The sequence below is a fragment of the Anomaloglossus baeobatrachus genome, chromosome 1 (assembly GCF_048569485.1).
Source record: "Anomaloglossus baeobatrachus isolate aAnoBae1 chromosome 1, aAnoBae1.hap1, whole genome shotgun sequence".
NCBI classification, from domain to species: Eukaryota; Metazoa; Chordata; class Amphibia; order Anura; family Aromobatidae; genus Anomaloglossus; species Anomaloglossus baeobatrachus.
In genome coordinates, this window is record NC_134353.1 from 332,508,241 (window position 1) to 332,525,834 (window position 17,594).

Below are 17,594 nucleotides of genomic sequence, written 5' to 3' on the forward strand. Positions count from 1 at the left end.
TGTACAATAATGCAATCGACCACTGTTTTTGGCACCTCTAAAAACAAACACTGTCACAACATGGGGGACACAGAAACCAAATTGACGGAATCATCATGGTGAACTTATCTGTCTGAATTATGTGTTTCAGGGATTTAGATGGAAATACTCAGCATAGTAGTGATCCAAATTCTTATGTATCACAAAATATTACCAATAAAAAACTAACAAAGCATCAATATGCCATGCAGCTTCTCAGGTCTATGCTCTACATGGAAGCTAAAGTCCTGGTGTGCTAGGAATTATCTGGTTTCTCGTACATTATTCCTTTTCTTTTCACGCATCCATCTTAGCAAGGCATGGTTTGACGCAAACCTAAATTTCCTGCCTAACAGGTAGTATCTTAAAGTGTCCAAAGCCCACTTCATGGCTAAACACTCCTTCTCCACAATGGAGTAATTCATCTTGCAGGAAGACAGTTTCCTGCTTAGGTACATTATTGGCCGTTCTTCGTTGTTCACTTCTTGGGACAAGACAGCACCTATCCCAACCACTGATGTGTCTATCTGGACCACAAAATATTTATTCAAGCCTGGTGCCACCAATTCAGGTTGTTTACACAGGACTAGCTTTAGTTTTTGGAAGGCTGTCTCAAATTCTGGAGACCACTAGGCCATAGCCCACTTTGTGCCCTTAAAGAGGTTGATCAGGAGTATGGCTGCCATAGCGAAGGTTGGGATGCAGTGACTGCAGTAGCCCCACAAAGCTTGAATGCTCTAACTTGTTTCCTAGAGACCAGTAGTAACCAGTTCTGGCTGTTGGCCACCTTATGTATTTGTGGCTTGATCTTAGCTATGCCCACAACATAACCTATGTATCTGGCTTCTTCCATCCCAACAGCAAATTTTTCGGTTTGTGGAAAACCCCCACCTTTATAAGGCATCGAAAATTGCTTGAACCTTGCCCAGATGACTTCCCCAATCCTGGCTAAAAATCATGATATGGCAAATGGCATCCAGACATATTGGAAACACCTATGTGGCATTGAAAAGGCTGTCTTCTACTTGGCATCTTTGGAAAGGGGAATTTGACTATACCCTTTCGTGAGGCCCAGGGTGGTGATGTAGCAGGCTGTCTTTAGCCTCTGTATGACCTCGTTGCCATGGGACATTAGATATATAAAAAAAAAAAAAAAAAAGAAAATATGAACATATACCCTGTTGTAACTTTATAAAAGCATAATGCATATAATTGAACATAGGGTACTTACTAAACACTATAAAAGCTCACCATGTGTCAACAGACATCAATCTGAATTAGGGCAGAGATTGGCTGGGTCCCAACTGGACTGGGAAGCACTAGATGAAATTAAATGCCCAGCTCACTGAGAAGAGGGCCACACCCTATTTGTACTGAGAGTACAAGAGACTACAAAACAAACAAAAAAAAGTGAGCTGGAGAATGAATTAGTGTACATGTAACTTGTAAGCTCATGTTCACACTGGCCATACGACATAAAAATCCCCAAAAAGAAAATAATGTGAACATATACCCTGCTGTAACTAAATAAAAGCATAATGTATATCGTTGAACATAGGGTAGTGAGGCTTTAATATTAGAGAGTGTAGGTACTGTCCTGATTTGGGTACACCTTGACGCGGTGCGATGGCTTTACGCTTTTTTGATCGAAAATAGTGTTTACTAAGTACTCTATGTTGAATTATATTCATTATGCTTTTATTTAGTTACAGCAGGGTATATATTCATATATGTTTTTCTTTTTTTTATGTCTTATGGCCAGTGTGAACATGAGCTTACAAGTTATTATTTTTTTTTTTTATGGGACATTAGATATGCGTTGAACTTGGAAACCTCATTCAGCTTCCTGTAGTCATTGCAGCACTGTCATTCTATATCTGGTTTCAACACCAAGACAATGAGTCTGGACCAGCCACTCTTGGACTCATCAATCACTCCTAGGTCTAACATTCGCTTGAACTCTTTCGAGATTACCTCTTTGCAGGCCTGGGTAATTTGGTCTGGCTTCAAACGCACTCAAACATGAGGATTTCCTGTTCTATGACCTGAGTACAACTTTTCAGTTCTGAGAGCAAGTCTCTGTTCGAACGAAGCAATTCTCAGCACTGATGCTTTTGGGCAGGTGACATCATCTCTGCCACCTTGACAACTAATAAGTTGACTTTGGAATTTCTTAATTGTACATCTTTCAGGTACCGTATAGCATAACCCATGACCACTAGGATATACTGATGCCCTCTGGGAGACTTGATGAGGAGTCCTACTAAATCCATCGCTATGCAATCAAACGGGACCTCAATGATGGGTAACGGCACTAAGGAGCTATGGGTCAGGTTATCTGCAGGTTTTGAAGGACCTACATAATTTAGAATCTCTCAGTGAAAGCAGGAGAAGTAGAATCTCTGGATAATCCATTCCTGTGATTTTTCTACCCTATATGATCAACTAGAAAATGAGTTTAGGCCACGTCTAGTAGGGCAGTACCACCAGTACCAAAAAAATCTCTAAAACGTCGCTTCTTTGCTTGCTGACACAATATAATAACTCCCCATTTACAGCAAAATATGGTTACCGGTGTCAGCACCCGGCTATTGAGCAACCCCTTTAAAACAGTTACATTATCAAGTGCCCCTTTAAGAGTTAGGTCTCTGAGTTGGGTGGTTCCAAAGTTTCTCCTAGAAATCCCCAGCTCAGGAATGTTAATCTCAGCAGTTGGCCTGATTTTCACTGCCAACCAGCACACAAAGGGGAAACACATCAGACTCACCCTGTGTTGGAGTTTCTTTAGCAGTGCCATGGTTGTTGTTTGGGCACTCGGAAATTCCCTTTTCCCCCACAAGTCTCAAAACAAGGCAAAGTTTGTCATAATATAACAGGATGTAACAAGTCCTTGACTACCTCAAAGTCATGGAACTTAGTGCCACAATTTGCCTTTATATCCACCCAGGCCATAGGGTAGTGCATAGCTTCCCCATGGATACAGTTGACAACCACAATCTCTCCAGGAATTAGCCAGTGAGGAAGTGTGGCTTGAGTCCAACAGACCAGTCACTGGCACCCCGTTCACTGACATGGGACATGCCTGCAGCCCCTTGCCTGGTTGAGAGTCAACACTGCGGCAGAGTATGCATAATACCAGCATCGCTGACCCATGTTGCAGTCCATCAGCTTGGCGGTCTTGGAGCATTGGGCAGCTATGTAACCTGAGGTGTGACACCTACAACAAATCACGTTGTTAGCTGGGGTCTTTATCCCTTGTAATCATGGATACCCTACCATTTTCAGCTCTAGTTCCCTTCTCTTGGGTGTCAGCCTCCCTCTGGGAACCCCAGTGTGAAGATGTTAAGGCCCCTTGTTTCTTTAAGAACATTTCAACCACCTGGTACCTTTCTACTAAGCCCACCAGGTGATTAGTACTCCAGGGATCTCCCTGGGCAACCCGGACTGAACCACCCATGGAAGGAAGTATATGAACCTGTTCAAGATGTAATAAGGTAAACATTTGAGTCCGGGGAGGTTTATCACCACAATAGCTCTAGTGGTGCACCCGTTGCGACCTGACAGTCAAGAGTTACTCCTAAGCATGCCAACATTTTCAACTTGGCGTACTATTTTGCATCCTGAGCCAGGTCATAGTAGACATTCTGCAATTGTTCCATTAGATATGGTGCCAGCACCTTCACCCACTGCTCTGGAGGTAATTTCTCCCATTCCGCCACCCTTTCAAAAACCGTCAGGAATGTCACCACATTATCGCCTGGAGTAGTCTCTTGCAAGGCTCTTCTTACGGTCTTCTGCATGTGTGAATCAGCACCTTGACTTGGGGGTGGTGCAGCTTCCCTGAGGCGGAATGTCCCAACCAGGGCTGTCATCTGCGGCTGTATCTGTTGCTGAAATTGTTCTTGCTATTGCCGTTGCTATTACTGATACTGATGCTGCTGTTGCCATGTCCTTGCAGCAGTCAAATGTGCCCTTATGGATTCATGCCCCCACATCTGCCCCGACTGTAGCGTTACGGTTTACTTGGCAGTGTATGATGTAGGCACAAAAGGCTACTTTAAACAAAACGTCTTGGCAGCTTTATTAAAACTGCATAAAGCAAGCCGCACACAAGGAAAATAAATGGCCTTTCTTTGCAGGAAATCAAGATATCCAGTCCTAAAACTGCAACTTCAGTTGTAGATCAGCATACAAGTCCAAGCATGGAGACTTCACACAGGAGGACTTCCTGCCTCAACACATAGACCGCTATTGAATTCACCTGAACTTTGTTATATCCACCATAGTATGTCCCGGGGGTGGGGATATGTATGCAGCCAGTACCACCCATCTAACTGCTTGTAAACCTGTGTCAGCATTATTAACAATGTCAGTACTGTAGATATGTACTAGAACTGGCTTCCAAGCTTACATAACAGAGGATAACCAACTCTGTTACATATCTCCCCGCCATTACGTGTCCAGCTGCCATCTTACAGTGCTTTACTAAATGTTTTCAATAATGTTTTATTCTCTATATTGAATATACTGTATGTGTGTGTGTATCGAATAAAATATTCGTGCCTATTGGTGTTTAGTGTGCACGAGCCTTCTTTAAAAGCTGATATTCTATTGAGTATTGTAACATGTTTTGTTTGCTGTATTGGCCTGTAGTGCCTAATATATATTGTATAGGTTATCCCACTCAGCACTTTCTCTATGTGCTTGTTTACCCACTTAACCCGCTGACTGCATGCATTTAAAAGCACCGAGTTGCTGACATTGTATACATGGATAAAGAGGTCTCTCATTTTCAGAATAAAACTGAATCAATTAAAATTTTACCATAAATGATCAAATAAATTACCAAGAGCTAAGCCATGCTCATTGCCATTGACGTTGATATCACCAGCTGCAGCGGTTAACAGGCAGTGCACTGGTGATTTAGGTTTAACTTCTTGATTAGGGATGTGTTTCTTAGGAGAAGAGGCAAGCCATGTCTCCACTGAAAAGACACAAGATTTGTAATAAGAATCATAAAATAGTACACCCAAAAGTTTTCTAAAAGGGCATAGCCATAATTTAGGATGTATAATAACCAGAAAAAGCACAGAAGTGTGCACACAAATATTAACATTCCTTGAATGTAGACTTGTTTCTATGATTAAAGGGTACTTTAATCGGTACAGATATCGCTAGTGAGCGTACCCGCCCCCGTCGGTTGTGCGTCACTGACAAATCGCTGCCCGTGGAGCACAACATCGCTTACACCCGTCACACATACTTACCTGCCTAGCAACGTTGCTGTGGCTGGCGAACCGCCTCCTTTCTAAGGGGGCGGTTTGTTCGGCTTCATAGCGAGGTCACTAAGCAGCCGCCCAATAGCAGAGGAGGGGCGGAGATGAGCGGGCCGAACATCCCGCGCACCTCCTTCCTTCCTCATTGCCGGCGGGACGCAGGTATGGTGAGTTTCCTCATTCCTGCGATGTCACACATAGCGATGTGTGCTGCCGCAGGAACGACAAACAACCTCGCTACTCACTAGTCAACGATTTTTGATAAGTGAACGACCTCTCCAAAACCAATGCTTTTTACCTCTTTTGCGATCATTTTAGGTCGCTCATACGTGTCAGACGCTGCGATGTCGCGAAAGACGCCGGATGTGCGTCACAAACACCGTGACCCCAACGATAAATCGTTAGCGATGTTGCAGCGTGTAAATAGCCCTTAAGGGTAAAGTGTCATGAAACTCATGCTGTTTGAACCAGTGTGAATTTATGTTTTATTCTACACACTGCTACAATTCATGAAAAACATAGATTAGAAAGTCAAACAAGGACCAAGTATGTTCTCCCCGCCCTGCTCCACTAGATTGAGAAGACTCTCCCTATACACAGAAAGATATATCGATCAGTCTAGGAGAATGGGGTTGGGAGAAGCTGCAGGTATCCTGTCTCAGGCTAGTCATCGAATACGCCTTAACAACTTTTCAATGAATATTTTATTTAAAACTCCATGGTTATCAGAGTAAGATCATCTGTAAACAATCATATGAAAAATCATCTAAGGTTTCAGCCAGAAAACTAGGATGATTTTCATTTAATTTTCATCCATGTACATAAGATCCAGTTTCCTAAGTTAAAGTGAACCTGTCAGATGCAATATGCAGCCAGAATCATGAGCAGTTCTGGGTGCATAAGTCTAATCCCTGCCTAACTGTCCCTGTAACTGGTAGCAAACATAAAAACATCTTTAGAAAAGATTTCTAAAGATCCTTTATGATATGCTAATCAGCGCAGGAACTAGGCGCAAGGGCGTTATATCCCCAGACTAGTCCGCCCTCTTAGCATGTTAGTATGCTAACATGCTATTCTGTGCCCATTGCCTAATGTCATCAGCGGTCATGCACCTTTGCAATTTGCTGACCCATGATGTTCATGATGTATTCGATGGGAGAGAAATCCAGAGATGCTGCAGGCTATGGAAGCATGTTTAGACCAGGCAAGTTGATTACAGTTTTACGAGCAACATGTGGGCTTGCATTGTCATTTTGAAAAACAATTCCTGAGACACTAGATATGGTTGTACCACTGGTACACAACCAAATCAGAAACGGTTAGTGTACCAGAAATGGAGACTAAAGGGGTCTGGCAATCATAGGTTATGCCACCCCACACATTAATCCAGAGAGTAGGAGAGGTGTCTTCATGGTGTTGCCCACTTTGCTTCATGAGATTTGAAGACTGGCGCATAGTGATCCATTCAGTACTAGAAGTGAAATTAAACAGCAGATACCAAGCCTAAATAGTCAAATAGTGTCTACCAAAACCATCAGAAGCTGTTTACATGAATTGGACTAAATGTCAGAAGTCCAGCAACAGGTATTCCATTGGCCTTTTGCCATTGTTGTCAAAGGCCATCATGGTGCAAAGCAAGATGGCAATAGAGGCTAGAATAGAGGTTTTACGTCTATAGTGAGGAGTCTTGCTTTTGTCTTGGACACAATGATAGCCTAAGATTGGTCTGGAGACTACATGAGCAATGCCATGAAGTGGTCTTCACCAGAAAACCATTTTTAAACATGAGAATGCAAGGCCGCATGCTACTCATTTTACTATTATCAGCGAACATGGACTAAACATTCTACAATGGCTTGCAACGTCTCACACCGAGCAAATCAGGGATGTCATTGTCTAGCAATTGCAATGGGAGCTGTCAGCAGTGGATCTTAGTGATTTGTGTGCACAAGGGCACTTGGTGTGGCAGAACATTCCTCAGACAACCATTATAATTTGAGTGACAGCATGCCAAGGTGTGTAAGGGTGGGTATTTCTGCAAGTGGCACTCATACTTGATGTTTTAAAAAAAAAAAAAAAACAAATACATTTTTTCATCATTTGGATTTTCTTAACAATTAATCCTGCAATTTTTGCAATTCTATGATTTTCCTTCTTGGTGTTACAATTTTAATGTTGAAGAGTGTAGCTTTAAAAAGTAGGACATTTGCCTTTATACTGTATGACATATTAATTGCGATTATCTTTTTCTTGACTTTAATTTTCAACTCACCACTGTCACCAACTGACATAGTCTTTTCTTCATCTTTGTAGTCTGCTGTGAATAAACTTGACGGCTCTCTGAAAATAGTATTACAACATTACCAGTAGTTCAGTCACACAGTATTAGAAATATTACTGAATATTTTGTAATATACTGTATAGAGCAGGGGTCTCAAAGACACAGGTCACATGTGGCCCCAAAGGCTGCTTCATGTGGCCTGCAGCACTTGAGCTCCCGTAATGATGTGGCCCAGTGCAGGGTGCTTATTTTCAATTGAATATGCATCCTGAGATGCTGATGTCTGCGTGCCTTTGTGGGCAGCATATGACGTCACTGCCATGCATGACCATGGCTGTGGAAGAGAAGAGGACGCTTTTCGCTAACAGAGCGAGGTAAGGTGATGAGTTTTTAATGTGTATGTGAATAGCGGCACAAGAGAGGACATTACTGCAATATGGGGACCAAAATGGGGGACATTACTTCAATATGGGAACAAGGATGGGGACATTACTACAAGATGGGGACATTACTGCAAAATGGGGACCAGGATGGGGGACATTACTGCAATATGGGGACATTACTACAAGATGGATACCATGATGCAACATTGTCTCCATTCTGCTCCCCATATTGTAGCATTACTGCAAAATAGGGACCAGGATGGGGGACATTACTGCAATATGGGGACCAGGATGGGGAACAGTACTGTAATATAAGGACTAGGATGGAGAACATTACTGTCATATGGGAACCAGGAAGGGTGACATTACTGCAATATGGAGATCAAGAAGAGTGACATTACTGTAATATAAGGACCAGGATTGGGACATTCAAAGTAAATAGAAAAACTTAGTCTCACCATGGCTGTAGTTAAAGGAGAACTGTTCCTTGTTTAGTCAAGCTTTCAATCCAAAAAAACGCTGACCTGTGGTACGTTGCAAAAACTATTATGTTGAAAAACCAGGCTTTAAAAAATTGAAATATTCAAACTTTATTCAACATCTTTAGAAATCCCACATGTTGGGAGATGAAGAAACACTCATAAGTGTTTCTGGCATTAAAGCCCTTGATCACTGAGTTTCTTCATCTCACATGTGGGATTTTTAAAGATATTGAATAAAGTTTGAAGATTTTAATTTCTAAAAGCCTGGTTTTCTGACATGATGGGGGACATTACTACATCTTGGAGGACCAGATTAGAGGATATTACTACAATATAGGGACCAGAATGAGGGATATTACTACACCATGGAGACCAAGATAGGGGACATTACTAGTAGATGGGACCAGGATGGGGATATCACTTCAGGAGTTTGGCCAGAATTACTATATGGTGCAAATTGTAAGACAATATTATTGTATGGGGCCAATTAGGGAAAAAAAAGGAGAAATTAAAAAAAAAAAAAAAAATGTAAACCCCCCAAAGTATGAAAAAATATATTGCCATGCTGTTTTATATACAAAGTAAAAAAAAAGTGCACATTTGTTATTGCCGTATCAGTAATGATGACCCATGCTCTAAAGTCATACCATAACTCATACAATTAATGGGATTTAAACAGAAATAAATAGCATGCCAAAAAGGTTCAAAAGAAGGGATTAACACTAGAACTACTGAGGTAGTCATTTTGACTACTTTGCACCATGTATTTCTATATAGGTGTCACGAGTCCAGTAGTTCTAGTGTTAAAAGGTATATAGAAAACAAAGTGTAATCTCATCATGCATAGAATGTGGCCCATCAAATTCAATTTTTTTCTATGTGTGGCACATATACCCAGATGAATTTGAGATCCCTGGTATAGAGGATGTACTTTATTGATCCAGAAGAAGTAATGTAATATGTAAATTCAAAGCATGCACAGGCAGTGCGCCACCTGACAAACAAATATACATTGTAACACAGTTTACTGTATTTGAATACATTTACTATCTTCACTGTAACTTTTCGTTAGACAAGGGCAAATTGAGAACTGTAAGACTATGTGCCCACGGTACAATGTACCCGCGGATATATCCTCAGGTACAACCGCAGGTTTCCCGCAGTTGCTCCCCGGACTCCGCAGCTATCCATTGCTGTGTGATTCTAGCGAAATTTCTGCGGTAAACCTGCGGACATTCATACGACTTACCTGCGGAAGTTTTGCCTTCTATCTCCATAGTGGAAAGGCAGGAATTCCGCAGCTATTTCCGCAGGAATAATTGACATGCAGTTACATGCGGCTGCAGGACATCCGCAGCCTATTCCGCAGCCGCACATACCGCAGCATGAACACATCACTCCCCATGTCCCATAGGATAACATGGGGAGTGTCTGTACTTGCTAAAACCTGCGGATTTATCTAGAAAATCCAGATAAATCCGTAGGTTTTTCGCAGCAAAATCTGCAGGTAAATTGAGCCGTGGGCACTTAACCTAAAAGTCCAAAAATGATGTTTTTTTTTACAAACCCTATCAAAAAGTGAGTGCCCACACATGTTCCAGGGCATTCTTGGGTAGGAAATGAGGAAGGAATTTTAAATAAGATCTGTAATTTTTTGTTCATGTGAGAGCTTGGTGATACCCTGTTCACTGTAGGGGTTAAATAATGTGACAGTTTTATAGACCAGATTGTTCTGTTTGTGGCAATATCAAATATGTGTACTTTGTTTATTTTTGCTTTTTTCATAAGCATATTAATTGGCCTATTTTTGGGGATTTTTTTTCGTTGTTTATTTTGTGGGGGTTTTTTTTATATATTTTTACAATTTTATTTAAATTTGTCCCTCTATGGGATTTTAACTTTTAATTTCATCTCTGGTCTAATGCACTGTAGTGCAAATCCATTGCGATGCATTAGAACTGTGAAGGCTGCTTTACACGCAACGACATCGCTAACGAGATGTTGTTGGGGGTCATGGAATTTGTGACGCACATCCGGCCTCGTTAGCAACGTCGTTGCATGTGAAAGGTACGAACGATCGCTAACGATCAACAATACTCACCTTATCGTTGATTGTTGACACGTCGTTCTAATCCCAAATATCGTTGCTGGTGCTGGATGCAGGTTGTTCGTCGTTCTTGAGGCAGCACACATCGCTACGTGTGACACCCCAGGAATGACGAACAACACCTTACTTGCATCCTCCGGCAACGAGGTGGGTGTCACTTTCTTTCGGCTGCTCTCCGCCCCACCGCTTCTATTGGACGGCTGCCGTGTGACCTTGCTGTGACGCCGCACGAACCGCCTCCTTAGAAAGGAGGCGGTTCGCCGGCCACAGCGACATCGCTAGACAGCTAAGTCCATGTGACGGGACTAACGATATTGTGCGCCACGGGCAACGATTTGCCCGCGACGCACAAACGACGGGGGTGGGTACGATCGGCAGCGACATCGCTAGCGATGTCACTGCGTGTAAAGTGCCCTTTAGTCTTACACCGGCAGAACGTCTGTTAGATTCTGCTTATGCAGAATCTAACAGCCCACCATACTTGGCATACCCGGAGAAAATTATTTCGATTACAACCATTGCTCCCCGCGATCATGCTGCGGAGTTGCCGATGAGGTGAAAAGTGGAAACCCCTCACACTCACCACTCATAGCCTTCTAAATGGCACAATCGCTATTGATCAAAAAATTTAGAGGGTTAAACAACCAAGGGCGGTATTAGTACCTACCCTGGCTGTTACAGCAGGAGCTTCGCTATCTGTTACGCCAAGATCCTGGTGGTAATCATGCAGGTGCAGCTCCTGTGCCTGCAAAGTCACCTGGACTTACGGATTCCGTTTGGAATGTCCTCTAAAATAGGTTGTACCGTTACGTCCACTGATGGGAAGGAGTTAATTTCCAAATCCATTCTTCCATTTGCCAGAAATTATTCTTTTTTCAAATATACTAATGAGATGCTCTGTACATGTACAACCCTAACCCTTAGTGTAGATGAGCAGTTCAGTACACCTTCCCAGACATTTATTTTCTATCTAATTCTGCCATCCTCTAACTTCCATAAAGATGTCAAACAAAGAAGAGAGATAGAAAAAGACTGAAAGGTTGGAACGGAAGATGTGCCGAAATGCTTGGCCACACCAAGGATGAACCAAGGACCTAATTTGCGTATATAAATAGTGAAGGATTTCTGACACATGTAGCAATGGATTTGTTAAAGATGCGATTTTCATTAAGGTTATGCCTCTCTTCAAGGTGTTGCGCTTGTGTTGAGCAGTCATTTCGTACTTTAAGACTCCCTTTATGGCAAATCCATGCTTATTGTGTCATGCTGTATAGGAAAATCATTACATGTTGAACTTATAAAGGATATTTCTAATTCATAATTAAAATACTTAGCTGTTCAAAAAGAAATAGAAAATATATTACAAAGCAACCAATATTTGTATACTACATAAATCACAGCAAGAAATGTTGTAATACGTTCTAAGAAAGCATCGAAGCAATAAAAGGAAAACTTACTTGGAAACATGGTCTGAGGAGCAGTTCGCAATCTTCCTGAGTTTCAAAGATGCCTCATCTTTAAAGAGTGAGTAACAGCCAGGAAAATTTATGGGATCCTCTGAAGGCTTTATCACCTTATCCTTAACAGATGGCAGAAACGTTACAGCATTAGGTGGGCTCTCAAATCTGACAATGTAGAGTGCATAAATCAAGAAGGTAATTCAGTCTAAATACCAAATAATAAGACCAATGTGGAGAAACATATTTTACATTTCTGTTCCCACAAATAAAATGGCAATGTACACTTAAAACTCATGTTCTAAGTTTGTCTTCCTATAAATAAGCATTAATAGATCATACCATTGAATCTGTAAGCTTATAATCAGGGAGGTTTTCTTCCATTTTTGCTGACAGAAATAAAGAGTGAAATGTTGAATTTTCCCTAATCTGTTAACAATGTGAAAGAAATAACCCAAAATCTGTGAATCCCTTCACCACCCTGCGATTTTCCGTTTTTCATTTTTTTTCCTCCCTTTTTTCGAATACCTTTTTTATTTTTCCATCAATATGGCCATATGAGGGCTTGATTTTTGTGGGCCGAGTAGAATGACACCATTCATTCTGGACATTCCATAAAGAAAATAAGTATTTGATACACTGCCGACATTGCAAGTTTTCCCACTTACAAAGAATGGAGAGATCTGTAATGTCTATAGTAGGTACACCTCAACTGTGATAGTCAAATCGCCCCAAAAATCCAGAAAATCACATTGTATGATGTTCAAATAATTAACATGCATTTTATTACATGAAAAAAAGTATTTGATACAATAGAAAAAAAAACAAAACCATATTTGTCTGCAATTACAGAGGACAGACATTTCCTGTAGTTCTTGACCAGGTTTGCACACACTACAGCAGGGATTTTGGCCCACTCCTCCATACAGTTCTTCTATAGATCTAGCAATTTTCTCTGCTGTCACTGGAGAACATTGAGTTTCAGCTCCCTCCAAAGACTTGTTATTGGGTTCAGGCCTGGAGACTGGCTATGCCACTGCAGAGCTTTGAAATGCTTCTTACAGAGCCACTCCTTTATTGCTCTGGCTGTGCGTTTTGGGTCATTGTCATGCTAGAAGACCAAACCATGACCAATCTTCAATGCTCTTACTGTGCGAAGGAGGTTGTTGGCAAAAATCTTGCGATACATGACCCCATCAACTTTCCATTCAATATGGTGCAGTCGTCCTATCCCCTATACAGAAAAGCATCAAAGTATGATGTTTCCACCCTCATGCTTCACGACTGGGATAGTGTTTTTAAGGTTGTACTCATCCTTCTCCCCACATGATGAGTGGAGTTGATATAAAAAAGTTCTATGGTTTCATCTGACCACATGCTACCTCTGGATCATCCCGATGGTCATTGGTGAACTTCAAACAGGCCTGGACATGTGATGGCGTGAGCAGGGGGACCTTGTATGCCCTGCTGAATTTTACTCCAGGATGTATAGTGTGTTACTAATGCTAACCTTTGATACTGTAGTCCCAGCTCTGTTCAGGTCATTGACCATGTCCTCCCATGTAGTTCTGGGCTGATTTCTGACCTTCTCAGAATCATCCCTCCCCCATGAGGTGAGATCTTGCATGGAACCCCAGACTGAGTAAGATTGACAGTCATCTTGTGTTCTTCCATTTTCTTATAATTGCACCAACAGTTGTTGCCTTCTCACCAAGCTGCTTGCCTATTGTCCTGTAGCTCATCCCATCTTGTACAGGTCTACAATTTTGTCCCTAGTGTGCTTAAACAGCTCTTTGTTCGTGACCATGGTGGAGAGTGTGGAGAGGCTGGAAAGTGATTGATTGAGTGTGTGGACTGGTGTCTTTTATACAGGTAATGAGTTCAAATAAGTGCAATTAATACAGGTAATGAGTGCAGAGTAGGAGGGCTTCTTAAAGAAAAAAATAACAGGTCTGTGAGAGCCAGAATTCCTGCTGGTTAGTAAGTGATCAAATACTTTGTTCAAGTAATAAATGCAAATTAATTATTTAAAAATCATACAATGTGATCTTCTGGATTTTGTTTTATTCTGTCTGTCACAGTTGAAGTTACTTACAATAAAGATTGCAGACTTCTCCATTCTTTGTAGGTGGGAAAACTTGAAAAATCGGCAGTGTATCAAATACTGCTTTTCCTCACTATATTGTACTGGAAAACATAAAAAAAAAAATTCAAATGCGGTGAAATTGCAAAAAAATGTAACTCCTTTATTTACCATTTTCACTATTTGGTAAAACTGACCAGGCAATATGATTCCTCAGGTCAGTGCGAGTTTGTAGCTACCAAACATGTGTAGTTTTTTTATATTTAAGTGGTGAAACAAAAATCTGAATTTTGTAAAAAAGAAAAAAAAAAAGAAAGAATTGCACTGGATCTGGGGCTGTGTGGGGTTAAGTTTTTGCATCCTGAGCTGACGTTTTTAATTATGTCATTTTGGTGTAGATGTGATGTTTTGATCGCTTCTTCTTGGATTTTATTGCAATGCTGCGGAGACCAAAAAAATGTAATTCTATTTTTTTGGGGTTTTTTTATCGTTATGCCCGTTGCCGATCAGATTAATTTGTTTTATATTTTGATAGATTTCTGAACGCGGCAATACCAAATATGTTTATTTTTTTTAATTATTATATTTTCAAATGAGGCAAAAGGACGGTGATTTGAACTTGTGTATTTTTATTTTTTCTTATTTTTAAAAACTTTTTTTTTTTTACACTTTTTATTGTTTTTATTAGTAGCATTGGGATTTGAAGCTGACATACTGCGCTTCTGCCATACAGAGCGGGGCATCAATATAGTCACCTAGTGCGGGTCCGGTCTGATGGGTGTTGCTGTTCTCGGTCCGGTGCCTCCTCCAGCTTGTGCAATCGTCATCCTCCTTCTCAGCCCCGTCTGGATGACACATCCTATGTCATACACACAGAGGCCACCATTGCACGTATGAGCACTTTGCAAACCACTGTAGCAGGTGCAAGGAACGATCAAAGACCACCCACGCATGTGCACTACAATACTTTCATCTGCCCTCAGCTGGACAGACCAAAATGCGCATGCGTAAGAGCGCAATGGATACCTGTGTGGATGACGCACGGGGCTGAGAAGGAGGATGGTGATTGCACAAGATGGAGGAGGAGCTGGCTTGAGAGCAGGGACGCCAATCGGACCGGACTGCCCCCTAAGTGAGTATAATAAAGGTCTTTTTTACATTATACAGAGCGGCCTGGGCTCTTATATACATTATTCTAGAATGCTTTATATAATGGCTTACTGGTGCTGGCTGCAGGTTATAGGGGGAAATCCTGGTGACAGGTTCCCTTTAATGCAAAGCATACATTAATAAAAACATCAGCTTTGACATTAATATAGATTTTTAGTTGGACTGAATTTCTGCATTTTGTAAAGCAAAATATCTTTGGAAAATACAGGACTTATGTATAGCACTGAAAATCCTACTACACTGCATTACAAAGTCAATTATCCAGAAAAGAGATAATTGAGAAATTACATTCTCAATTACGGACTAATTAGTACAATCCCTGGCTCTTCTAATGCCTTTTCCTTCCACATGGACAGATTGTCTTAAATCTTCTAGGCACACTCCGTGCCACATGTGGTATGAGCCTGACTTCAATAATCCTTTTTTACATTCACATAAATCTGTTACTGTGATTTAAGTAGAGGTCACCCCCTTATCCGCACAGACATTAAAGCAACTGAAAAATGGAAATATAGAAATTATAGTAAAGTAGATAATATAGACTATATGACTGCAATCTTACATATTTTACATTTGTGTTTGCCCACATTGTGTAACAATTATTTCACAATTACTAATCTCTTTAAAAAAGGACCTATCGGCATTTCGGATATCTTAGTTATTATAAATAGTTGTATTCTCTACAAAATAATTTTTGAACATAATTTGTGGATCTCTGTTATGTTTTTGCTTTTTAATCTACCTAAAAAATGATGAATAAATTGACATGTTGGTGATACCAGTTGGGTGTGTATATATTGTCCAACCAGTGCTGAAATATGAAACTATGCAGAGACATGACACTTTGACAAAGGGAAGGATAACGCCCAGCTGTCAGTCTATGCACAGATTCTAGAAGAAATAACAGAAATAGACTATTATTGCTTAAGAAAAGATGCTCTAGACCAGAGGTCTCAAACACGCGGCCCACGGGCCACATGCTTCTTGCTGCCCACAGGTCTGTGCCCCGTTGGCTATCACAGCCAGTGCAGGGGCCGCAGCCACTGTCAGCGCTTTATTTCAGATGAACGTTTCGCCAGAGTCAAGCTCTCTGTGCACAACTGTTCCTCCAATGGAAGCTGCCGGCCAATCAGAGGCAAGCAGCTGAGGTGTATGACCTCAACTGCTTGCCTGATTGCCGGACGGCTGCTTTAGAAAAGTTGTGCAGAGAAAGCTTGACTCTGCACGTGCAACGCTGGCAAAACATTCATCTGAAATAAAGCGCCGCCAGTGGCTGCGGCCCCTACAAAAGCCGCGATAATCAACGGGGGCAGAGGTCTGCGAGCAGCAAGAAGCAGAGAAGAAGCAGCAGAGGGAATGGGTTACAGGTGAGAAGAATGGTGGGTTTTTTTGTGTATGTGAAGAACGGTACAATAGAGGACCAGGATGGGACATAACTACAAGAAGAGGAGCAGGAAGGGGCAAATTACTACAAGAAGAGGACCTGCATGGGCAGATTAGTAAAAAAGGAAGATGATGGGGCACATTACTACATGATGGACACATTACTTTAGGATGGGGACAAGGCTGGGGACATTACTATAAGATGGGGACATTACTATATGATGGGGACAAGGATGAGCACATTACTATAGGATGGGGATATTACTATAGGATGGGGACAAGGATGGGCACATTATAGGATGGGGACATTACTATAGGATGAGGACAATGATGAGCACAGTAACTATAGGATGGGGACAAGTCTGAGGACATTACTATAGGATGGGGACAAGGATGGGCACATTACTATAGGATGGGGACAAGACAAGGGACATTACTATAGGATGGGACAAGGCTGTGGCCATTACTATAGGATGGGGACATTACTATAGGATAGGGACAAGGATTGGGACATTACTATAGGATGGGGACAAGGATGGGCACATTACTATAGGATGGGGACAAGGATGGGCACATTACTATAGGATGGGGACAAGGCTGGAGACATTACTATAGGATGGGGACAAGAATGGGCACATTACTATAGCATGGGGACAAAGATTGGGACATTATTATAGGATGGGGACAAGGATGGGCTCATTACTACAGAATGGGGACAAGCATGGGCACATTACTACAAGGGGACAAGGATGGACACATTACAACAGGATGGAGGGACATTACTAAAATATGTTGGCCAAAATTACTATATGGTGCTAATTGTAAAACTATTAGTTACAAGAAAGGGATAAAATGTAAAAAAAAAAAAAATCTAAATGAGGCATGACATGATTTTTACCTTCAAAAATATTTTGGTTTTTTTTGTTTTTGTTTTAAATATTTAAACAAAAAACG

General features: G+C 41.3%; 1 protein-coding gene across 1 annotated transcript in view; it reads right to left on the bottom strand.

Moving 5' to 3' along the window:
* The window catches only part of CCDC158 (coiled-coil domain containing 158), an 84,843-nt gene that overhangs the window by 8,964 nt on the left and 58,285 nt on the right, over nt 1–17,594 (bottom strand). Inside the window, exons 19-21 of the mRNA XM_075337628.1 lie at nt 12,005–12,126; nt 7,567–7,634; nt 4,865–5,002 (exon numbers count right to left, since the gene is read on the bottom strand). Of these exons, the coding sequence (XP_075193743.1) occupies nt 4,865–5,002; nt 7,567–7,634; nt 12,005–12,126 (328 nt within the window). The remainder of the gene's footprint in view (nt 1–4,864; nt 5,003–7,566; nt 7,635–12,004; nt 12,127–17,594) is intronic.